The sequence below is a fragment of the Protopterus annectens genome, chromosome 16.part0 (genome assembly GCF_019279795.1).
Source record: "Protopterus annectens isolate FY-2018-M chromosome 16.part0, PAN1.0, whole genome shotgun sequence".
In the NCBI taxonomy this organism is placed as follows: domain Eukaryota; kingdom Metazoa; phylum Chordata; order Ceratodontiformes; family Protopteridae; genus Protopterus; species Protopterus annectens.
In genome coordinates this window covers 74,467,389-74,492,732 of record NC_056750.1, presented here as the reverse complement: position 1 = coordinate 74,492,732, position 25,344 = coordinate 74,467,389, and the positions used below count along the sequence as shown (strand labels likewise).

General features: G+C 42.5%; 1 protein-coding gene across 1 annotated transcript in view; it reads right to left on the bottom strand.

Annotated features, from left to right (window-relative positions):
• Window positions 1-25,344, bottom strand: part of LOC122790314 (E3 ubiquitin-protein ligase CCNB1IP1-like) — a 309,881-nt gene that overhangs the window by 208,119 nt on the left and 76,418 nt on the right. The window contains exon 2 of the mRNA XM_044057835.1: window positions 5,224-5,554. Coding sequence (XP_043913770.1) covers window positions 5,224-5,554 — 331 coding nt within the window. The remainder of the gene's footprint in view (window positions 1-5,223; window positions 5,555-25,344) is intronic.

The following is a 25,344-nucleotide window of genomic DNA, read 5'->3' as shown; positions in this document are numbered from 1 at the left end:
GTGTTTGTGGCTTTAAAGAGTGCGGCTTTTACCTGCGTAGTTGTGATTACAGGGACTCTGCATTCTTCCTGTACAGAAATGGGCCCCTTAGGGGGTGGGAGAGGGGTAAAGTTAGCACTGAACCTATCTCCCTGGATGTTGGCAATATCAGTTGGTTCTGTAATTATCGTGCCATTGTGCTGTAACTCAGAGTAGATCAGGGTCTTGCCATAGAGATTCTTGACATAGCTATAGAATGGTTTGTGGTTGTCCCTAGAATCAGTGGCGAGTTTGTTTTCGTAGCTAGCTTTGGAGGATCTTTTAAGGGATCTCAACTTCTTACTGAGGCTGACCAGGGAGCTCCTCCACTCATGGAATTTTACTCTCTTTTGCAACAGTTTTCCTTCTGTTGTAGAGTTTGTTTATGGCAACAGACCACAAGATTGGCTTCCTTTTTTTAGAGGATAGCATCTTGGTTCTGTTTGGGATAGCACGATCCATGCACTCGTGTAAGTGCTTATAAAGTGCATTTGTGTAGGATTCAGCAGTCGTACCTCTATTGTCCATCTGCATGGGTGTCGTGAAGTTTGCCACTTTTGTCTTAAGAAGCATGAAGTTGGCTTTGGAGAAATTATTTATCATGGTTTCCTTAATGGGGGGGGGGGGGCAGGATGTGGATATCTAGGGTGATTAGCTTATGGTCGGATCTGACCAATGAGGAGTTGACTTCCGGTGTGGAACACCAGTCACTCATGTTGGTAATGACTAGGTCTAGGATATTGTTGCCCCTGGTGGGGGTGTGGATAAGTCGATCTCTCAGGTGCAATTTCCATTAAAGAGAGTCTATCCTGGTCCTGGTCAGTTTCTTGCATCTGCAGATGAGTGCTTTGAGCCGCCTAACTGCACTGAATATGGAATGATTTTGGCTGAATTGTCTCCAGACATCTTCTTTAACCAAACCTAACCTGCTGAAAAATCCTCCAGCAAGTAACTTTGACCTCTAGCAGCCAGACAAGAAGAACACTTTTGCTTCACCTTGGAAGCTGTGCTACGGATGTGATACAAAAGAGGGGTACATTGAGTGAGTGTGATTATTTGACTGTTGCCTCACTATATCGCGACATTCTCTTTATTTTCTTTATTTCGTCCTTGACATATGAAGTAATGCTATATTCTGAAGTAATGCTATATTTGGAAGTAATGCTATATTCGGAAGTAATGCTATATTCTGAAGTAATGCTATATTCGGAAGTAATGCTATATTCTGAAGTAATGCTATATTCGGAAGTAATGCTATATTCTGAAGTAATGATATATTCGGAAGTAATGCTATATTCTGAAGTAATGCTATATTCGGAAGTGATGCTATATTCTGAAAGTGTTAGCACGCATGAGAGATGATGCTGTGTTCCAGAACACTTTAGTGATTTCAGCAAAGTCACTACATTTGATTACGAAATATGTCTTGTATGTGTATGTGTGCTGGGATATTCCAGTAAAGTACTAAAACTTGCAAAGTCATTGGAATATTCCAGTGTAACACTTGAAAATTGCAAAATCATTGTATTTGGCAGGAATTGCTGTTCCTTCGGGGGTGGGTGGCCAGTACCACAGAATGATCTAGCAAGATCCAGCCTACACTGGGAAAGTACTGATTCTCATGTCTTGGTTATAGATAGCTGGAGCTCCCCTGCACTCAGGCTGAAGCCTCACCTGTGGAGTGGACGCAATGCCCAGGACTGTTTTCCTGATGAAAACTCCTGCCTGACTGCAGCAGGGGTTCCCAGTCAAGACTGAAGACATGATGAAGCTTTCTCTTTATTGGTGATGTATACCTTTTTCTTTAAATTTATTGTCTAATTTCAGATTTTAGTTAAATAGAGTTTACTTAGTTTTCTGTTTTAGTGTGCTTTACTGTTCAGTTATATAGAGTTTATTTAGTTTTCTGTTTAATGACAAAAATAAAGCTTGTTACTAAATAATTTCTTTAGTGTAAAGTGAATTATTTCGAATCCCGCTCATTAGGCAATACAGAAGCTAATGTTGCACTGGTAACTAGAACTGTTCAAAAGAAAAGGGTCCTGCAGTGATTCTTCTAATCAGAGACATGACTGGCTCACACTGCCCTTACAGGTAATCGCAGGAGTTTTAGCTTTACTTTTAGTTTTAAGAGGACACGCCTTTCTTCTTTGAACCTCCTGGCATTGCTTTTTGAAATTTCTTTTGCTTTTGCTTTTCTTGGAATGCTTATTATGTTTCTTAAAAAAGAGACTCGAACTGGAAGAAAAGTTTCATTCATATTTCTGCAAGTAGTGTTGAAAAATCTAGATGATCCCCTGAATTAACTTTTCCCCTTTCCTCTAACCTTTTTAAGAATCTCACCTGAGAAAGGACCAGGGAAGCATTCAGGATCTCAGCACCAACATCCTCTGGTTAATTCTAAGGAAATAGCCAGACACAAGCTATCACTACCCAAGTGGCAGCTGCTGTAGAAATAGCATCAGTAGGGTAATAAGCCCATCTTAGAGAATGTCTGGTTACCCAAAATACAAAGGATACTAATGAATTCAGTGATGCTTTAATCTTTTAAGGGAGATAGGCAATTAACTTTAATTCACTAATTCAAAACTAATTCAGAGTGCCCCATTAGCACTCTTCAAGAAAAATCTTGATGAGTGGATGGGAAATAGGAAATACACCCCGGGGATCACTTCTGTGACTCTGTTCGAAAGGGGCACAAGAAATTAACTTTATTGGGTGGTGTAAGCCAGGGAACCTTGTTGGCTAGGCTTACTTAGGCCCTTGGGCCGATAGCCTAGTACCTACCTATGAACCTATAATATGGTCAAAAGAAGTCGATATAAACTTAGATAAGCGAGCCTGACAATTCACTATTCCAATGGCTAAAGTGGAAGCAGTATTAACTTTCTTTGCAACCAATCAATTCTTTTGCCAGCTAGTCAGAAAGAATAATGCTAGATGTCATAACGAGGCTGGCAGAAACTGATTCGGACACAGAAATTACTGCAGGATCTTACCTGGGGTTATTAAAAAGGAATGTGTGGGACTGCGAAACATAATATATTTTTTATATTTTATATTTTATTTTTATATTTTTTCAAATTTTCTGGCAGCAGGTGGAGGACTGTCAGGCAAATGCTGACTGCAAAAAAAGCATACTCAAAGTCTGATAACACAGGTGGAATAGCTGCAAGTTGAGGAAAATCCACCCATAACAAATCATAATATCTTTACAATGCTAGTATTTCTTTTGTTCACAATGGAACAAGTCCTTCATTCTGGCAATGCAACACTTCAGAAATGTAATATGAAGAATAACTTTCTTAAGGATCAGATTCCTCATACTATGGAGCAGGAATTTCAGAAATAATGTCTAAAACAAGCTCTAAGTCTAAATCCTGTTCCTCAGACTGGGGATCAAAAATCTGTGAAAGGAAAATCTTTTTCCTTTTTAAGCAGGGTAAAGACTCAAAGGCCAATTTAATGAACCTTTGGCAAACCTCAGCCAATCCTTCATATAACATGTAATTGTACATTTCCTTTTTCTGGTAGACCTCCCCCAAGGAAAAAAAAAAGAGTTGCTTAAAGGACAGTTCCTTCCCCAGGAATGGGACTGTCAGCAGATGGCCACAGCTGAATCAACCATCACTGGCTGAAGTGAAGGGGAAGCTGAAGTCCATGGATAACTTCTCTTCTTGTTGCATAGGGAGGGAACAATTGAATTATTGGGACCTCAGTCATGTCATTGCCACAAAAAAGTGTCTGACATGCGGTTAGCAGAGCTTCGAAGAGACCGTCTTACCTCCTGACAGAACTTCTGAGGTACAATTGTTCAGGGACAACCACCAAACACGCTAGCTCCAGTCCACTTTCTATCAAAAATATTTTCCTTCGAAAATATCATAAATTAAATCCAGGACCGTCTGTCTACAAGAAAGGTTTCCAACAAGCAGCTAGCGAATCCTTGAAGAATAAGTCTTACCTCTTCTGAGAAAAATTAATGTCTGGGTTAAAAATTTTTAATGCTAACAAACTAGCACACTAGCCCCTGTTAGTTACACTGTTTTGACAGAAAAGTAATACTTTTCCGCACAAAATATGATAAATAAGGAACTGACCAAAGGGAAGCAGGACAGTCTGTAGAACAAAAAGGTGTCTGATAACCAAGTAGCAGAGCTTAGAATAGTCGATCACACACCCCAAGAGGAAAAATAAGTTTTAAGGTACACATTTTTAATGACAGCTCCCAAAATCTTAAGTCTTGGACCCTAGCCACAAGTTTTGACCACAAAAGAAAAACTCTCAGAAAAATCATTTTTGTTTAAAAGATATTTCCACAGGAAACCATGGCCAAAAATGTCAGATCTTAGGGAAAATGTTTTAGTGAAAACCACTGAAAACATCAGTTCAAGTCTTTGGCAAGTATATGAAAGCACTGTTCTTTAGATAAAAATAATGAAGTGAAAGATATTCCACAATAGGATACTTATCTACATAGCCTTGGTGACATACTAGCCAACAGTCCTCCACCCAAAGTCAGCAAGGAAGAGTGCCTTTCAATGGCAAGAAAGAAAGTTCTGAAGTTTTGCAGCCCCCAGCCACTGATTTTATAGGTCTCCTCAAGCTGTACAGTGGCTAGGGCATGTAGAAGATGCTGAAACAAAAGCAGTTCATGGACTCCACTGGCAGCAAAGTAGGTTAAGGAAAAAACCCAGAAGGTTGAATTGTCACATAAAATCCTTTATTTGCTGGAGAAGAATTAGATTTAACTGGATTGATCGGTTCCCGATTGCCTGGCCTTAGCCACGAGGTGATAACTGTCAGCATTCCAAAATCTCAAACCGGTAAAAAAACTCCTGTCAACGTGCTTAAATCAATGCATGACTGCAAAACTGACCATAGATAACCTCAACTTCAGCTATTCCTGTAGCAACATAGATTAACTGGTAATTAGTGTATGACTTAACCCTATGACAATGGTGAATGGCGTCTTGTCTAAGACTCTAGACTTACAACAGGTACATTTATCTATAGACTGACTTAAAACTAGCAGAATGGTGAATGGTGACTTATTCAAGTTTCTGGACACATAAATAAGCATCTGTACTTAGGCAGAGGCTAAATTTAACATCAGCATAAACTTCTACCTATTTCATTCCTTCATCCTTCCACAATGAAACATTACGACAAGCATAAATACAACTATATAATTTTAATTCTCACCAAGACGCAGCCCAGACCCAGATGGTTGATGAATTACTGAGGATTCTAACATGGTGTCTGTTTCACCAACAGCAACGGCACGAAGTCGAAGGTGGTCAAAAAGGCCCTGTAATTTCTGGCATTGTCTGTTTCTGTCCATCAGCTTTTCAGAGATCTCACTGTACTTCTTTTTGTAATCTTCTAGAATCTTCTTCAGAGAAGTAGCTTCACTCTTCATTGCAGTCAGCTCCATGTCCTTTTCCTGAATCTGGGTGTATAGCTTCTCCATCTCCTTCAGGCGACCCTCAGCCTTGTTATAAGCATATTCTTGGTACAGCCTTTCTTGAACAATCTGCAAAATCAAAAGACTATATGGATTAATATTTAACTACAGCTCTCGTGGTTTCTTTAGGGGCTGAAATGCTTTAAAAGAATGATTGAGGTTACAGAATATCCTTAACTTTGTTTCTAATTTTTGCTGTCCCTGGTAAAATGTGCAATGTTCTGGCATATCAATGAAGATTATAACAACTAATAAATGCCAGACATAGGGCGGCCGCAGTGGTGCAGCAGTTAGCGTTGCCACCTCACAGCAAGAGGTTCTCCGGTTCGATCCTCGGCTGTGGTGCCTTTTGTGCGGAGTCTGCATGTCCTCCCTGTGGTCGCGTGGGTTTTTTCCTACATCCCAAAGACATGCTGTAGGTTGATTGGACACTCTAAATTGGCCCTAGGCATGAGTGTGTGCGTGTGTGTGCCTTCTGTGGAAGGTTGGGCGCCAGGCTGGCAACTTGACACTGTAAAACTCCACTGCCAGTCATGAGCGGGCAGGTGATCCGCTGTGGCGACCCCTAACCGGGGAAAAAGCCAAAAGAAGAAGAAGTGCCAGAAACTTCTGATTCTTCAGAATATACATTAATGCAAACCTTATTACTGTATTACCTTACAAAAGTGAAGACAGTTGCTTAGGTTTTACTTATCTATAACAGTAAATATTCAAATTCCTCACTCCCTCAGTGGCTTTTTGGGTTATCTGGCAAGGTAACTCAGTACTGGCCACTTTCTTGCCTATCTCCTCCTGTTACAGCAGATTAGCTGAGTATATCCTGAGAAGGAAAACATCAGCTGTCACAGGAAGTGACTGTTCAAGTTTTTTCCCCATCCACAAAGACAGAGGGGAAAGTACCTGAAATCAGAATAATCTAGAGGAGTAAATCTGCAGCCAGTCACAGTACCACATGAAACCCAAATTCAAAAACAACCAAATCCAAGAGGTTGAAACCCAACTCAACTATGCATAATCTGGAGGATGGCAGGTGGGTACTGCCATTGAGGCAGTGAGAAATTACAACATATACTGTTATGTGAAAGTAGAACTTACTATGTTCATCATTCCCACTGCCTCAGTGGCATTTTGGGTAGATTCCCAAAGCTGATCTTGCCACAGAGGTGAAAAGATAAGGATCCAAGAAACTCTGAAAAATGGTCCTAGCAAAGCCTGCTCTGGACCTTGAAAGAGTCTAGTTTGTAGTGTTCTGTGAAGGAATGAGCACAAGACCAGGTTGCTGCTTTTAGAATGCTCACCATTTCCAATATACCATCAAAGAGGATAGTTGAGTGAGCCTTAACCTTTCCTGGAAGAGATTTACCATGGTGGGAACAGAAAACAATAGAGGACACTCGTGCAATAGTTTGCTTAGAAACAGTTAACCTTTCTTAGCCTCTTTACAGCAAGAAAACATCTGTTCGTAACAGTAGTACTTGAGCTAGCTGTGCAATCCAAGGTATGTAGAATCTTTTCTCCTTGATCTTTGGATCAGGATAAAACTCTGGGAGACTGATGGCTTGATTCACAGTAAATTCAGAAACAACTTTAGACATGGATGATGGACTGGTGAGTAACATAACCCCGCCCTTGTGAAAAATCAGATAGGGTTGCCCCACCATGACAGCTTGCAGCTCAGGCACTCGCCCTGTACATGTTAGAGCAAAGAGTAAAACAGTCTTCCAAGTAATGAACTGTAAATCAGCCTGACAGGCATGTTCAAAAGGAGGTAACATTATTTATTTAAGAAGCTTGAGATCCCAGAGAAAAGGAATTTCCTCTTGAGGCTGTCTCAAGTGCAGCACTCCATTCATAAACTATCTAACAATAAAAACAGATGAAAGGGGGCATACACTGGCAGACAAGCTTAGATGGCTACAAGATGCACTCTGAAAGAAGAATATGACAAACCATCTCCAAGTAGCTCGCACAACTATTTCAATGGAGTGGGGTTGAAAATCTTTTGGAGCTTCTGTTATTGGTTAGGCAGCATCTAGCAAACCTCCTCCACTTGTAAATGTAAGATTTTCTAGTCACAGGTTTTCTTGCCTCCTTAAATACTCACTGCACATTCTTAAGGAACAACTGCCTAAAAAGTATCAAAACAGAATGCTCTAAAGTTGGGGTGTCTTATTAGTCCTTGATGCTAAGTGACCAGATCCAGTCTGTGAGAAAGCTTGTGGTAACTACTCCTGGCCAATTCCATTAATAGGGAGAACCAACTTTGGGGCTTACCACAATGATCTTTGGTAATTCTTTCTGAATCTTTAGAAAAACCTTGGAAATTACTGGAAAGGATGGAAATGCAAACAGGAACATTCCTGATTATGGGAATGATAGAGAGGCTGTCTTCCAAGTATAGCTATAAGAATATCTTGAACGTAATTTTTTTCAGTTGTCTGTTATAAAAGGCAATGAACATATCTATTTAAGGTGTTTCTCACATATATATCAAGTCCTGGAAGATTACTATATAGAGCTTCCACTCATGAGGGTCTGTCCAGGCTCTGCTTAGTCTGTCTACCACTGTATTTTGCTCTAATGGAATGTATGAAGCCTGATTAGTCAGACAATGCTGTACAGCCAGCTCCCTGGCCATCACTTCCAACCAACAAAGAAGGTACAACCTTGTACCCCCTTGCTTGTTCAGGTACATTAAGGTAGCGTTGTTTCTGTGACCACTGTAAGTGGACTCAAGAGTCCATAAGTGGTAAAGAATTTTTAAGGAATGAATCACTGCTATCATATATGCTGACACACTGCTCCTCACACAAAATCTGGAGAGTCCATATGGACTGACTGGAGTATAAAGACAGAAACTGAGTCCTGGATTCAGAGACAGTTTATCCCTCCAACACAGTAGTTCTTTTTTCACAAATCCCAGTATTAGTACCTGGAAAAAACAGTGAATGACAGTGTGATGTCCAACAATTCAAGTACCACTGAATTTTTCTCATATGGGTTCATAGGTTAGTACTAGGCTAACTGCCCTTGTGGGCGATTTTAAGCCTAGCCAATTAACCCCCTGTGAGAATCAAACTCTGTACCTTATGTCTGTAAGGCAAACACCTTAACCATTATGCCAACCTCTCACCCCTGTGTAGGGGTGCACTATGTAGTCTGACTAGTGGTATCATGAGAATCATTAATGCCATGAGGCCTACAATTTTGAGGAACTGTCTGCTGAGGTTACATCTAGAAGACAGAAATGCAAGAAAATACCTTGCTAAGTCAGAACTTTATCTTCTGGCTGGAAGGTCATCCTTTTTTTCTGTCTTTCCAATACCCCAGGAAAACAGTTCATTGACAGGATATGAGAAAGGACTTTTGAAGGTTCATTTTAAAGCCCAGGTGGGAAAGGAGGAATTTGATCTTGCCCACAGACTCCAAGCACCTGGATACAGAATCTGCACAAAATCAACACGTGGTCTACATTAGGAGAATGTGGATGCCCAGAGTTCTGGAATAGGCAACCACTGGGGCCTTTACACTTTGTAAACACTAGGTGCAGTAGATAGCCCAAAAGGTAATTCAGAAAACCGATAATGTAAACTATACACAGCAAATCTCAAAAAGTTTCCTGAAACTGGGAAGAATGGGAATAGGAAGATAAGTATCCTTGAGATCTCGAGTTACCATGATACAGTAGTCTGGAAGCAATGTTAGGTCCTTGAGATCTCGAGTTACCATGATACAGTAGTCTGGAAGCAATGTTAGATCCTTGAGATCTCGAGTTACCATGATACAGTAGTCTGGAAGCAATGTTAGGTCCTTGAGATCTCGAGTTACCATGATACAGTAGTCTGGAAGCAATGTTAGGTCCTTGAGATCTCGAGTTACCATGATACAGTAGTCTGGAAGCAATGTTAGGTCCTCGAGATCTCGAGTTACCATGATACAGTAGTCTGGAAGCAATGTTAGGTCCTTGAGATCTACAGTTACCATGATACAGTAGTCTGGAAGCAATGTTAGTTCCTTGAGATCTCGAGTTACCATGATACAGTAGTCTGGAAGCAATGTTACGTCCTTGAGATCTCGAGTTACCATGATACAGTAGTCTGGAAGCAATGTTAGGTCCTTGAGATCTCGAGTTACCATGATACTAGTCTGGAAGCAATGTTAGGACCTGCTATAATGTTAACATTTTGAATTTAGCTAGAAATGACAAATCCAGGACCACTCTCCAGGAGTGCTCTTTTTTGGTACCAAAAAGTTTCTAAAACAAAATCCTTTGCCTTTGTGTTTCACAGGCACTGGTTCTATGATCCCTGCTTCTACTGTGTGACAGAGCACTGGAAGAAACAGCTCTGTCTGGTCTGGAGGGTATAAAAGACTTCCCATGAAAGGGGGAGAATTTTTTGTTCACTGTCAAGTGTATCCTTTCTGAATTATTTAAACAACCCATTTGTCTAGAGAGGATTTGCTACCAGGCTGTAGGGTTGAGACACAGCCTAGAGGAAGAAGAAAGATGAGGAAGGGCAGAATGAGGGGTAGAGGTGCTCTACAACTCAGCACAGTCATTCCTTTATAAGGGGTTGATCCTTTTTCAGAAAGGAAACCCTCTTGTTTGGTTAACGAAAATTATTCTGCTGTCATTTCCTTTTGATTCCTGACATTTATTTGGCTGGGATTTTTGCTTGTTCTGCCCCTTGAAGGAAGACGCCTTGTTTAGGAAGAACTTGGGTACGTGAAACATCCTAGATACCCCCCTGCATTAATTTGCCCCTGTCATCCCACTGTTTAAGAATCTGTGTAACAGAGGACCAAACACCAATTGAGAACTTAAAGGTACATTCAAAATTTATTTTTTTAAATCAGAGAAGTTCTGATTATGCAACCAAGCACACCACATTAATACAACAGAAGCATCAGCACTTCCTGAGAATATATCTACACAGCCAAACACACCTCTCAAAGCATGTTTCAAAATCTGAGTCAAATTAGAAACAATTCTGTTCATATAAAAAATTCTGCTCTGCAGGTAAGGATGCAGCAAAATCAAACCTGAATGCACACTGCAAAATACATCTTCACACAAAGCCTTGATAATTAAACATTCTGAAGGTTAAGCTACAAGAAATGAAAATATTTTTGCCCTGAAGATCTAAACATCTCCCTCTTTATTTGGGGGCTTTGGATTATATGAAGCCAAGGACTTTTTATCTGAGCAGGCAGCTAGGGAGACTACTGATGAGTCAACAGTCGAATGAGAAAAAAGACCTGTTGTGTCTGAAGTGGCTCTACACTTTTTCAGCCTTTTTAAGGACTACTGGAATAGATACTGGTGTTCTTCAGGCAGCTTTATAAACACCTTCCAAAGCCAGTAGAATAGGGGTAATAACTACAAAATTGGGCATCTCCTATTCTGTAAGGTCATACACCTTACATAGCTCTGAGGTGGTTCCTGACTGCTCCCAAGCCAAAATATCATAAAAGCTAGCAATCTTATTTAGAAAAGTGAACACTTATTTGGACTTAAGTTCATGTTCACCTTCCTAAGAATAATAGGGACTGGACTCAGAATCAACTAGGAAATCATCATTGTTCTCAGACTCATCATTTTCTGAAACAACTGAAAGGTCTCTATACAAACAAGCACTACAGCAGGTATGGAAACACAAGAGCCAGAATTAGCTGTATGCAGAACACTCAACCAAGGAAACCACATCAGCCTTATAAACCATAATAATTTTACTATCAGATGTATGGTAATGCTTCTGTTTTGTTTTTCTTGCGAACTTCACTAATAGATACAATATTTGGGGACAGTGTATTATGTCTGGCAAGGGCTCTCTTACCCTGGACTACTCCTACACATAAAAGCATTTGGTTCTGCCATATCTGCATCGGGTAGTGAAACAGCCCTGGGGATATGTCTAACCTCTGTTTCATAGTGCCCATCAAAGCTACACTAGAAGGACACAGGCCAAAGTTAAGAGGTCTGAGGGCAGAGGTCTGAGGGCTGAGCAGTGGCCCCACCAGAATCATTAACTGTAGTCCTATTTTACTGCAACAGTATAAGTTCATAGAACATAATGTCTTACTGGCATATGGGTAGTTGTGTCTTGCTACCCTTTGTCCGGCATTGTACCAAAGCACTGAGTACCACCCTCTGCTTATATATGGGTGTGATGGGCCAATCACCTAGCAGTAGAGGGACTGCCTTTCAGAGCCTCAGAAAGGATCCTTTCAGTTTCCTAGGGTTCAGCGGGACGAGAAGATGAAAATGCAAACTTTACAAACACCTACTGTTCCAAACCAAAAACTGCGCGCACACGAGAGGCCATCTAACATAACTCAACTTCAACAACAAACTATGTACATCCAAAAAAGAGAGATGGTGGGTAGGTACTGCCAGTAAGGCAGTGTGTTCTACAAACACCTACTGTCACAGGGAAGTAGGACTTACCCATCTGTACTATGCTCAACAATATACTCCCTTACTGGCATTTGGGTGGATTCCCAAAGCTTACACAACCTGGGAGGAGGAAGGTTAAGGATCCAGGAGTCCCTGGAGAACAATCCTGCCACAGCCTGTTCTGGATTTAGAAAAGGCATTCAAATTGTAATGCTTCATAAAGATATGGATAGAGGATCGAGCTGCTGCCTCAAATACTTTTGAGTCCACTACTTTCCAATAAAGCACTTAAAAGGGAAAGGCCATGGAGGAATGTTTCTTTACCTTCCCTGGATTTGCCTTGCCAGAGTGGGTGTAACAAAACACAATGCCAGAGGACAACCAATGAGCAATGGCTTGCTTAGAGACAGGTTGACCCTTCTTTGCCCCTGTCTAGGAAATAAAAAGCCTTTCAGCCTTCCTCCCTTCCACAAGGGTTTTGTTCTGTCAAGGTAGTACCTGAGCTGTCAATGCACATCCAAGGTATTAAGTATCCTCTTGTCTCTTACTCTTAGGTTATGGAAGAACACAGAGAGGTTAAAAGACTGATCTGAGACCACTTTCTGCATGAAAGAGGGGTTAGTGCGTAACAAACCCATCCCTGTGGAAAATCAGGTAATGTTGTCCCATCATAAGAGCTTGTAGCTTACATACTCACCTTGCAGGTATCAGAGCAATAAGCAAAACAATTTTCCAAGTTAAAAAATTCATCAGCCTCAGCAGCTATTTTGAAAGGTAGTAAGGTCAATTTTTCCAGAACACAGTGGGGATTCCACACAAGATGAATTTGCTTGCAATGGAATCTCACATGTAATACTCATTTTGTGAACTGTTTTACCAAAACAGAAGACAGAGTACAGATGGCTGTTAAAAGTGTAATACGCACATATGCTAAATCATCATGACGTAGCCCACACAAATATTTCAAGACCAGAGGGATGTTAACCTCAAAGGACCCCCTGTTCTCATTTTGGCACCATTTACAAAACTTGATCCATGTGTAAACAAAATTTTCTAGTAGCAGGTTTTGGCCTCCTTTAACAGCTGTTGCACATCCTCATAAAACAAGTACCTAAACAGAGTCAAAAATGTATCATCCAGGCTGTCAGTTGTAGTTGCTTCAAACTTGGGTGCACCAGTGCAAATCCAGCGAGTAAGGAAGCCTGTGGTAACTGCCCATGGCCAATACCATTACAAGGGAGATCCAAGATTACCTAAGCCAATAGCGCATCACCATAATGATCCTTTGCATTTCTTTATGAACCTTCAGAAGTACTTTGTGAATCAGTGGAAAGGGTGGAAACACATACAGTTAACATTCCTGTCCAAGGGAAAGATAATGCTTCTGTCTTCCAAGCATGACTGCAAGGATATCCAGAATAGTTTTCCAGCTGCCTGTTAGGAGGTTAACAGATCTTTTTGAGGTGTTCCCCACATCTGTACTAGATCTTGGGACACCACTGCCTTAACCTGAAATTTGTGTAGGTATGCCCAAGATTTGCTTAATCTGTTTGCCACAATATTTTGCTCTGACAGGATGTATGATGCTTGAAGAATATGGTTGCCGCCTATCTGTTTTTTTTCCAGACTATCTGGAAATCAAATTGATTCCCCGGTAGTCCAGAAAGCACTGCACAAACTCCAGTATTCTGTTTCAAAAAAGGAAACAGACTATGAGAGTTTGTTAATTGAGCTGATTTACTCTGCTTTTTTACAGAAAAGCATAGTAAATCAGCTGAAAGAAGACATCAGGAACAGAAAAAGAGGACATTCCCGTCCGCTGATGTCATAGTGACACCACAAAATGGGCGGAAAGTGGACGGGAGAGGGGAATGAGCAGGGTTACGGTGATGCAAGGGGTGTGACCTTACTCCAGTTTTAGCCACAACGAAAAGTGGCAACCCTAATCATCCTCCAGAAGGTCATATATGCTGCTAATCTCGGGGGCAGCCAATGATTGCTCCCTAATGAATTCATCCCTAAAACTAGCTAGTTTAGGTTTCCAAACCTGTTTGCCTCAAGAGGAAACTGACTTATATGACTCTTCACACTTCTGAAAGCTTAGATTCCACATCCCTTTCAAAATCAGGATCCTTGGGTGGTTGAATGGGGTAGAAGCACCAACATTACTCATAATCCAGGTTTGCACTCCATAATCAACTTCCCTAAACAATGGATCTAGCCATAGCCACTAGCTCAGGTGGAAATAAAGTCAGAGCCTGTTGCCCTGCAACATGATGACAGAACTTCTGTCTCTTTTTTGCATTCACTACACTAGTGGGAAGATCCCCAGAAGGAGACATATCAACACTGGCAACACATTCTGCATCACCCTGCACCTAAAGGTTTGGTTCTCCCGTGCCTGAACCAGACAATGGTACAGCCCTAGAGGACATGTCTCACCCTCGTGTCACACACAGTTGGTGTAATAACACCACACCTGGGGACCTGGAGTCAAACAAAGGTGAGTGGTCTAATAGCCTGCCCAAGTCTACTGCGGAGTCACAGACTACAGGTTGAGGCATATTTATTTATTTTTTATGACCTATTCACTTGCTTTTCCCCACCCACCACATTTGCTATTTACATCTGAGGACGTGTCCCCTCTTAGGACCATGTCCCCTTAGGGAGTATATCAATAAGCATCTTCCCACCGGGGTGGTCATACCCATTCCTTCCCTGCCACTCTGTCAGTTGCCTGAGCTGCTAATCGAACACCAGTTGGCTGGGCCATAGTCAGGGCTTTGCCACTCTACACCACTGCAGCATCTTAGGCTGAGGCATATTTCTTGGCTATTTCTATGTTTTTTACTCACACAAGAATTAGATGGTGGGGGGAGGTTACCATATCCAAGTCCACCAAGTCAGGACAAAAACTAGCCAGATCAATACCAAATACTGGCTACACCATCAGCACAGTAAAAAATGGACAAAACCCTCTAGTCTCCCTATAAGGAGCAATCTGAAGTCTATTTCTGCAGGTATACTATTCTGAATACTGTACAGCGTAAAAAAGAAGTTATGTCCTTACCATAACATTCCATCTGTGTTGTCAATCATCATTCATTCTTGACAACTGGAACTCGGTTCTGACCCCTCGGAACCAGCTCAGCCATTATACAGCTTGAGCCAGCCAAAAAAACTCTCGAGCTAAGACTCTACCCATAATCCCAGATCGAGTTTGCAGCTACGTATAGATGGATAACAGAAACCCTGTCTATGCTGAAACCTGACAACCTTCAGAAAGTACAGTTTTGTACCTACCATAAATGTAGATGTTCGAGGATCCACATTGCTGCAGTCCTAACTATTGGGTAGTCCGCTGTCCAGTCGGCCCGAATACCAAAGTATATGGCTGACGTCGGTCAGGGCGCATTAGACTGGCGTCAGTACGTCAGGGTACTAATGCGCATGACCGACGTCATATCCTCAGTCTTTTCTTGCCCCAGATGTCAGAAGACCCTAAAAAGACAAGGCCCAATATACCTGCACCAAAAATATGTACAATATATACAAAATTATCAGCATATAACCTCACCTACACAACCACCCCTAAACACAGAGGGGAAGGAGGGAGGGTAAATTGGACTGCAGCAATGTGGATCCTCGAACATCTACATTTATGGTAGGTACAAAACTGTACTATGTTCTTCATTCCACATTGCTGCAGTCCTAACTATTGGGTAGAATCCCAAAGCAGAGGTAAGGGAGGCTGGCAAATCATAGAGAAGCAGGAGCTGACAACATGCCTTGCAAAATAGCTGTGGCAAAACCAGCCCTAGACTTAGAGTAGAGAGGAAGGTGATAATGCTTAGAGAAAGTATGCACTGAACTCCAAGTAGCTGCCTCCAAAATATCCTTAGTTGCCACCCCCCTTAGAAATGCTGTAGAAGTGGCAGTAGCCCTAGTGGAATGAGGCCTAATCCCAGCTGGAATCTCCTTGCCATGATGGGAATAACAAAATGCAATGCAAAACCCAATCCACCTAGAAATAGTTTGTTTTGACACAGGCTTGCCCTGCGAACTCAAAGCAAAAGAAACAAACAACTGCTGAGACTGCCTAAAATCCTTAGTCCTGCTTAAATAATAACGCAATTGCCTGTGTACATCTAAAGTGTGCAAAATCTTTTCCCCTTTATTTTGGGGTCTGCATAAAAAGTAGGCAAATGAATAGTTTGGTTTAAAGCCACACTAGAAACCACCTTAGGCATAAAGGAAGGATTAGTACGTAATGATACCCTATCCTTGTGGAAAATCAGACAGTGCTCTACTGCCATAAGGGCCTGCAACTCAGACACCCTTCTTGCAGAAGTAATAGCCAACAGAAAAGCAGTCTTCCATGACAAGTATTTCAATTCAGCAGTAGCCGCAGGCTCAAAAGGTTGTAGAGTAAGTTTTTCCAACACAAAATTGAGATCCCAAGCAGGAGTAGGAGCTCTACGTGGGGTCTTATATTCTTTGCCCCTCTAAGAAACTGCTTGAACAAAGGATGCGAAAACAATGGTGGGTCACAATCATAGTGAGCTGAAATTGCTGCAGCATGAATCTTAATGGAAGAGAAGGACAAACCTTTGTCCAATAACTCAGTAAGATATTGAAGAGCCACACTCAAATTAGGCTCAGAAATCTCCAAATTCTTTGCTGTACTCCAAAATAAAAATCTCTTCCATTTTTCTGCGTACACTTTCCTTGTACTAGGTCTTCTAGCTTCCATAATCACATTTAAAACTTGTTGAGGAAGTTGAGACCTGCTGTGCTTCAACACAGAATATGCCAGGCTGTTAGATGAAGAGAGTGAAGCTTGACATTGAGCAGATGACCGTCCTTCTGAGATAACAGATGTGGAATCAAAGGTAAAGGCCATGGAGGCTTCCTTACCAGACTCCTTAGTAGTGGGTACCAGTGTTGCCGAGGCCAATCTGGAGCTATTAAAATCATCCTTGGCTTGTCTTGTCTGACCTTTAAGAGCACCTTTGGAAGAAGAGGCAGAGGTGGAAAGGCATACACATGAAGATTTTTCCAACTGAAAGAAAGAGCATCCACTTTCCAAGCTGTGTGATGAAACCCCTTTGTGCAAAACTTTGGCAGCTGGTGGTTTAGTGGAGAAGCGAACAGATCTATGTCTGGAGTTCCCCATGACACTGTCAATTTCTGAAATACATGAAGATCCAGTTTCCACTCGTGGGGATCCATGATTTGTCTGCTTAACACATCTGCTAAGGAGTTCTGTGCTCCGGCAGAAACCTTGCCTGAAGAGTTAGTTGCAAGCTGAGCGCAGTCTCCCATAAAATCATTGCTTGCCTGCATAGAGGATAAGAATGTGTTCCCCTTGTTTGTTGATGTACCACATGACAGTTGTGTTGTCTGTTAGAATCAACACCTGCCCTGGAAGAAGTAACTCCTTGAAAGCTATTAATGCAAACTGGACTGCTAACATCTCCTTCATGTTGATATGTAGATGCTGTAGTCTGGCAGGCCACTTGTCTTGTATCCACTTTCCATTTAGATGAGCTCCCCAAGCAATGTCCGAGGCATCTGTCGTTAAAATCTGACTCGCCTCTGGCCGGGTCACAGAGAGTCCCTTGTTTAGGTGACATTCCTGAGCCCACCACAAAATTCTTTTTGAAGGCAAGGTATTATTTGAATGACAGTGTCCAAATCCTGGCAGTGCTGTGTCCATACATTTTGAGATACCATTGCAGCTTCCTCATATGCAGTTTGGCATTGGGAAGCACCAGAATACAAGATGCCATGAACCCTAATGCTTGAAGGACTGTCCTTGCAGTCAGCACGGACTGATGAGATAGTTGATGGAAGTAAAGGGATAGACTCTTTTGTTTGTCCGGGGTTAAAAAGGCCATCTGGGCTGCTGTATTCAGTCTCACACCCAGAAAGCACATGTCTTGAGAGGGTACTAGACTGGACTTTATTTCGTTCACAGAATACCCTAGGCATCTTAGCACTGCTATAACATATTCCAGATGCTGTAGAAGGTCTTCCTTTTCTTGAGCCAGAATCAGGCAGTCGTCCAAGTAAGGATAGATTTGAATTCCTTTTAGCCTGAAGTAAGCTATCACTGGAGCCAGAACCTTTGTGAATACTCTGGGCAGTAGATAAGCCAAAGGGCAATGCAGAGAACTGATAATGAGAATTTCCAGCTCGAAACGCAGATACGTCCTGCAACTTAGTCTTATAGGCACATGAAGGTAAGCTTCCTTGAGATCTAAAGTTACCATCCAGTGATCCTTGCCCAGCAGAGGTAAAAGCTGTTGTAACGTCAACATCTTGAACTTGGGAATGTCCAGATAAGTGTTGAGGATAGATAAATCCAAAATTGGTCTCCACGTGTTCCCCTTCTTTGGTACTAGGAACAGGCGAGAATAAAATCCTAGGCCCCTTTCTGATACAGGGACTGGCTGAATGGCCCCTATTTGGAGTAACAGAGAAATTTGCTTGTGAGCCTCTTTCCTTTGTGGAGGAGGAACGTCTGGCATGCCTTTGAAAGGGGCAATGTATGGAAATAAAACCTGTAACCGTGGTGAATGATATCCAACACCCATCTGTCTTGAGTAATTAAATCCCAATTTTCTTTGAAAAGAGACAGTCTTCCTCCCAAAGGAGCTGCCAGACGAGAATCTACTGGCAGCTGAAAAGGCAGGTCATTGGGTCTGTTTACGAAAGGACTGACCCCTGCCCTCACCAGAAGTCTGAGCAGGTGAACTCCTGTTCTAGGCCTAAAAGAACCTTGAGCTCTGCCCCTACCACGTCTAGACCTACCCCTAGACTGGGAATCATAAGCAGGATATGTCCATCCCTTAGTAGGCCAATTTCTACTAAACTTCGGTGGCTGCACCTGCAAAAATCTTTAACAGTTTGCATAGACTTAGCTTTGTCCTCCATTTTCTTTAAAACTGCTTCCACAGGCGAACCAAACAACACATCAGACTGTAAAGGAGCATCCAAAATCCTTGTCTTAACATGCTCAGCTAAATTCTGATCCCTCAACCAGGCATGCCTGCGAAGAACAGAACTAGTGGCAGCCACCCTCGAGGAGGCCTGTACAGCATCAAAACCACATTGCAAAGAATGCTTACCCACTTGTTCAGACACATGAACTAAATCCAGCAACTCTTTACACTCAATACCTTCCGCCAAAGCATCCACCTTAGATTTCAATTGTGAAAGGAGATAATTTTGATATTTTAGCATGTGAAACTGACAATTCAACGCCCTCATGGCTAAAGTGGAAGAAGTATACACTTTCTTTCCCCATCTATCCAAAGCCCTTGCCTCTTTATCAGTGGGAACAGGGTTTTTAACAACAGAGGCCTTAACACCTTTAGGTCCCTGAGAAACAGTTCCGGGTCTGCCCTAGGACTCTTAAAGAGATACTTATGAGCTTCAGGCACCCTATAGTACCTATCAGGTTTAACAGGAGCAGGAGGCAAAGAATCAGGGTTCAGGTAAGCCTCTGCAAAAACAACTTCCACCACTTTCAACACAGGAGGTATAGCTAAGGGCCTATGCTGGGGTAAAACAAGAATTCCCTAAGCCTTTTCCTGGAATCAGAGTAATCTTGGCCTTCCCATTTAAAGTGCTCCCTCATGGAATGCAAAGTCTCTGAAAATGAGAAATCCTCAGGAGGAGAAGCTGTAGGAGTGGAATCATCCACATCAGAATCAGAATAAGGAGGATACTCCTGCAAGTCTTACTCAGAAGCCTCTGAACACTGTTCAAAACTCTCAAACTCAGGTTCCACCCTAGGCCTCTTATCAGGAGGGGGCATAGAACCTCTAATCATAGTAATCAAATCTTCTGCCATTTTAAGCATATGTTACTTAGGCACAGAACCTGAAGTGCTAGGAGAAGCCCCCACTGAAGCTAAACTTGGCCTACCTCTCAAAGAAGTTTTGGAAACAGAAGGAGAGGCTCTAACTACCTTGGGAAGAGAGGGAAGAACAGTTACCTGAGAAGCCCCTCAGCCTGGCCTACCTCCTGAGAAGGCACATCCTGTAACAGTAAAGTCTCTGCCTGAGACTCCAAAGAAACTCCTGGCAAAACCTCTGGCTCCACTGAGCCTTCTAAAGAACCGGCGTCCGGGACTGCCGGTTCATCAACCCTAGGCTTCGCTGTTTTGTCCTTGCGCTTTTGGACGAAGCGGCGTCGGAGCATCCGGCGGCATTTTATAATTGCAACGCTTCCCAAACACTAACCTGGCACAGTCTAACCTTCTCTTAATAGTGCGTTTGTTAAATCTAGCACAAGAGCGGCATCCAACAACGTCGTGCTCAGGCCCTAAACAAGGTATACACAAGGTATGGTAATCCCTATGAGGTATCTGTTTCCCACAAGAAATACAGTTATTCACTTTTTCTGACATCCGGTTAAATACTGAGGCAAGAAAAACCAAAATGTTCTAACGGGGCACTTAGCCAACTTTGATTCGGTCTGAAACTCCGACTTCAGAAAATTTCAGAACGCCAACCTGCACTCGCAAAACTGCTTCTGCATCGGACCATGCGGCAAAAAAGACTGAGGATATGACGTCGGTCATGCGCATTAGTACCCTGACGTACTGACGTCAGTCTAATGCGCCCTGACCGACGTCAGCCATATACTTTGGTATTCGGGCCGACTGGACAGCGGACTACCCAATAGTTAGGACTGCAGCAATGTGGAATGAAGAACATCAAAGGTCCAAACCTACAGAAGTCCTTAGGAGGAGGAGGCTGGAGGGTGGGATGCCAAGAATGAATGAAAATCGACCACACAGATGGAACGTCATGGTAAATTCTACAAACCTAAACCCACTCTCTACCAACCACTCCTATCTAAGCACAAACCAAACAAACTTATTCCCCTTCTCTCTTACCTTTGCTTAGCCGGTTACATTCATCCCAACCCCAGGACCAAATTTCTCTCCAACAAACCACCCCAGCACCAACAACAAATCCACCAATAAATACCTCACATTCCTCACCATCAACGCCCAAAGCTTAAGAAATAAGTTAACCCTCTTTCAAGCCTGGCTCAACCACAACTTACCTGACATTGTAGCCATCTCTGAAACCTGGCTAAAACCACACATAACTGACTCTGAATTCCTTCCCCCCGGATTCCAATCTCTCTGATCTGACCGCCTAAGTAAAAGAGGTGGTGGTGTGGCTCTAATCTACTCCAATCACTTATCTATTACTCCTTACCCTAATCCCATCCCTTCTTTTAATAACGCTGAACTTGTAGCTGGCCTACTAAAAATAAACAACCGCATAATTTCTCTCTATATTCCTCCTGGTAACAACACCAATACCCTGGAAGACATCCTCTCCTGGACCTCCTTTAATATTAAACTTGAAACCTACATCTTAGGGGATGTAAATATTGACTGGCAAAAAAATCACTAACCCTAATCCCACCATGTCGATCAATCTCTTCAGCTTCACTCAACTTGCCAACTCCATTACTAGGCCCAACAAAACCAACCCCCCCCCCAGGGCTCCATTCTAGACTGGATCCTAGTATCTCACCCTAACAAAGTCATAAAATCTGGTGTCATTCCTGACCTATTAGGACACCACCTGCCTGCCTTCACCCGTCGAGCTACACCCACTTTCACACACTCCCACCAGCTCATCCATACTCGTAACCTCACTAACTTCAACCTTACTACTTTCTCTGACTCCCTCAAGTTTACCAACTAGAACCCACTAAAAACTCTACCTCTAGACACAGCCATTGACTATTTCAACTCAACATTCTTAACTGTCCTTAACTCCTTAGCACCAATAAGAACAAAAAGAGTTAAAGCAAAGACCACCCCATGGCTAACCAAAGACACCAAAAAGATTATGCTACAAAGAGACAAAACCTGGAAAGATTACCTCCAATATAAACAGCCAGAATTTTTACTTAAATACAAACAGCTGCAAAACCTAGCCAAAAAACAAGTCATTAAAGATAAAAAATCCTACTACATCAAACTCCAAATAAATCATGCAAAAAACCCCAAACAATTCTGGAACTCTATTAATTCCCTCCTTAGGCCGGGTACCAAAAACAACCCCTGTCCTGACACTAGCAAATCTGACCTTGAAATTGCCGAAATATTCAATATCTTCTTCACCTCTTCTATTGCTGAGCTAACTAAGACCTTCCCCAACAATAACCTTCCACCCCTCTCTACTCAAACTTCCCCTCCCTCCTCTCCCACACCCCCTGCTTTTGAACTCAAACCCATCTCCACCTCCCTTATAAAAAAACTTCTCTCCAAATTTAAGCCTTGCACCAATGCTCCCGACAGCATTCCTTCCTCCTTCTTAAAAATAGCCTCAGACAGTATTGCTCTCTATCAGCATCCTGATAAATAGATCACTACTTGAATCCTATGTACCCAAACTATGGCTTTCTGCATTTATCCTTCCACTTCACAAGGGTGGCAAAAACTGTAACGTCTCCAATTTCTGCCCTATAGCTATCCTCTACCCAATCTCCAAACTTCTTGAAAAATGCATACACCTGCAACTCATGCCATTGCTTACCAAACACCAGTTACTCTCTCCTACCCAACACGGCTTCCACCCAGGACACAGCCCTTCTCTCCTTCTTACACTCCATCAATTTAGCTTGTGACTCTGGTAACAGCGTTTCCCCAGTTCTACTGGACTTATCTAAAGCTTTTGATGCCATCTCCCATACCCATCTACTAAACCATCTGTCAAATCTCAACCTCTCCCAAAAAACGCTTTCCTGGTTCTCCTGCTATCTTTCTGACAGGTCCCAAGCCGTGAAATGGGGCCAGGCCTCCTCCACTTTCCTTCCCACTCCCACTGGAGTACCCCAAGGTTCCATACTTGGCCCATTGCTTTTTAACATCTTTATTAATGATTTCCACAAAGCCATAACTAATACCAAAATTGTCCACTATGCAGACGATTCCACTTTGATCTGCTGCACCTCTAACCTAACAGATCTCCAATCTCTAACGCAAACCGCCTTCTCTACCACCGAAAACTGGATGCTCCAAAATCACCTCAAACTAAATGCCAACAAAACTAAGATTCTTCTATTCTCTCCCTCAAAATCCACTCATATTGATAAAAACTTATTTCAAATTACCAGCCTTAACAACTCCATTATTGAGATGGCACCCTCCGCCAAACTTCTTGGTGTCACCATCGATGAACACCTAAAATTTAACACTCACATCCTGCTAAACATCAAGAAAACCCACAAAACTAGGCCTACTGTACAGAAACAACCACTTCCTCTGTCCCTCTGCCAGACAAACTCTGGCCACTACCTATCTCCTCCCCTCTCTTTTGTACGGCACTCCTCTGCTTACTAATTTATCTTCCACTCTTACCTCCAAACTGGAAGTATGCTACAATAAAATCTCCAGATTCGCTACCAAAGCCAAATCCTCCTCTCATCACTGCACCTCCCTTTACTCTTTAAACTGGCTTGAACTCCCCAATCAATCAACCTGACTTCCTCCAAATCACCACAGCTGACAAATTATTATTCCAGCCTACTAGCTGCCCTGCACTATCTAATATTCTACAACCATATACCCCTCTCAGATCCCTTAGATCTACTCACCAAAACCTAATAACCAGCCAAAAACCCAAGAGCCCAGCTGGTCAGCTTCTACTATCCTTTTCCCTAGCTAAAAAATGGAATGCTCTGCCCTCCACACTGAGGACCTGTGACAACCTTAACACCTTCAAAAGTCAACTTCATTCCTACCTCGATCTACACAGGAAATGTAACTGCACTTTCCATCCCATACCTCCCAAGCTCTCCTCTTCCTTTTCTCCTGGCTAACCCTCTCACCTTCCTAACTTCTCTCACATACATAGAATGTATATGTAGCTAAACAGTAACATCTAGCCAGGATACTGTTATGCCAGTCTTTCTCATGAACAAATCTATAATTTTTGTACTCTGCACTGAATGCTACCTGTCGATTGTAATGCAAAGTTTTCTTTGTAATTCATCATGTAATGTAACTTTTGTATTGTGGAGCTTTTCCCCCCGGGCCTCCACTGAAAACGGGCTCCCCTAGCCTAGTGGACCTCCACGGTCATCAAACCAGAATAAATAAATAAAATAAGGACATAAACTTTTTTATCTGATGTTGTCCCCAGCTACTTTAGGTCCTGGGTGGCCCTAAAGAAGGGTATTCCTGAGCATCACAGAGCCAAAAGATGCTCTTCCCCTGGAGGCCATATCCAATTTGTAATGAGTGATAAAGGTATGGGGAGTGGCCCACGTTGCAGCTGCACGACAAGTAGTTTGCAAGTTGATAGACAAAAGTAGAGGCTACCTCTGGTCATAACAGACCTACAATAAAGGAGTATATAAGATCAACAATGAACCTCCAGAGGGGGACAGAGGGTGGGGAGTAATGAATGAATGAAGATCAACAACACAGATGGAAAACCCCAGAGTGGAAAAAATGTGATAAGTAATTCAAAACCATTGAAACTAGGGCTGACAAGGGGTCTAACTGTTTATTCGCTGCCCATAGAAAAAAACATTTCCATTTATTGAGATAGATTAGTCTGGTGGACAATTTATGAGATGCAATAAGAATATTGTGCACTGGGGACGACAGGTTTTCCTGCCTAGCAATCATTGGAAGTGGAGAAACCAAGCTGTCAGCTTCAGGGTTGTAAGATTGGGGTGAGTCAGACCCTGCGGATGGGAGATTAATGGTGGAGATGGACTGAGAATCCACAGTCGATTTAGCAGGTGAGGCCAGAGGAAGGGTAGCCAGACTTGTCGAGCCCAATATGGAGCAATGAGAATCACTTTGCTTTTTAACTGCTGTGCTTTCTTCAGAAATTGGGAGATGAGGGGGAGAGGAGGATAAGCATAAAGTAGACCTGAGGGCCAAACGTGGACTACAGTGTCTCTTGGTGACTGTCCCCAAGAGGGGATAAGGGCAAAATAGTTGCTGCACTTGAAGTTGGTTGGGGAGGCGAATAGGTCGCAGCAAGGCTGGCCCCAGCGGTTGAAAATTTTTGCCACTATCACAGGATTGAGGTTGCAGAATGCACCTGCTCAATTTGTCTGCTATCACGTTGCAGCTCCCGGGAATGTGCGTTGCAATTAGAAAGTGGTTGGAAACTATCGCCCATTGCCATATTCTCAAGGCCTCTCAGCATAATGATAAGATCTCATGCCCCCTTGCTTGCTGATGTACCAAACCACTGACATGTTGTCTGATTGGATCGCAATAGTCCCTGACGGAGGATGTAATGGAATGTTTGCAACGCTAGTAGCACCGCCCTCAGTTCCAGGACAATGATATGCAAAACGGCCTCTGTCTCTGACCAGGTGCCTTGGACAGAGTTTCCCTGACATAGCCCCCCAACCCCATCAGGGAGGCATCCGTGGTCACCATGGCTTTCGGCTGATG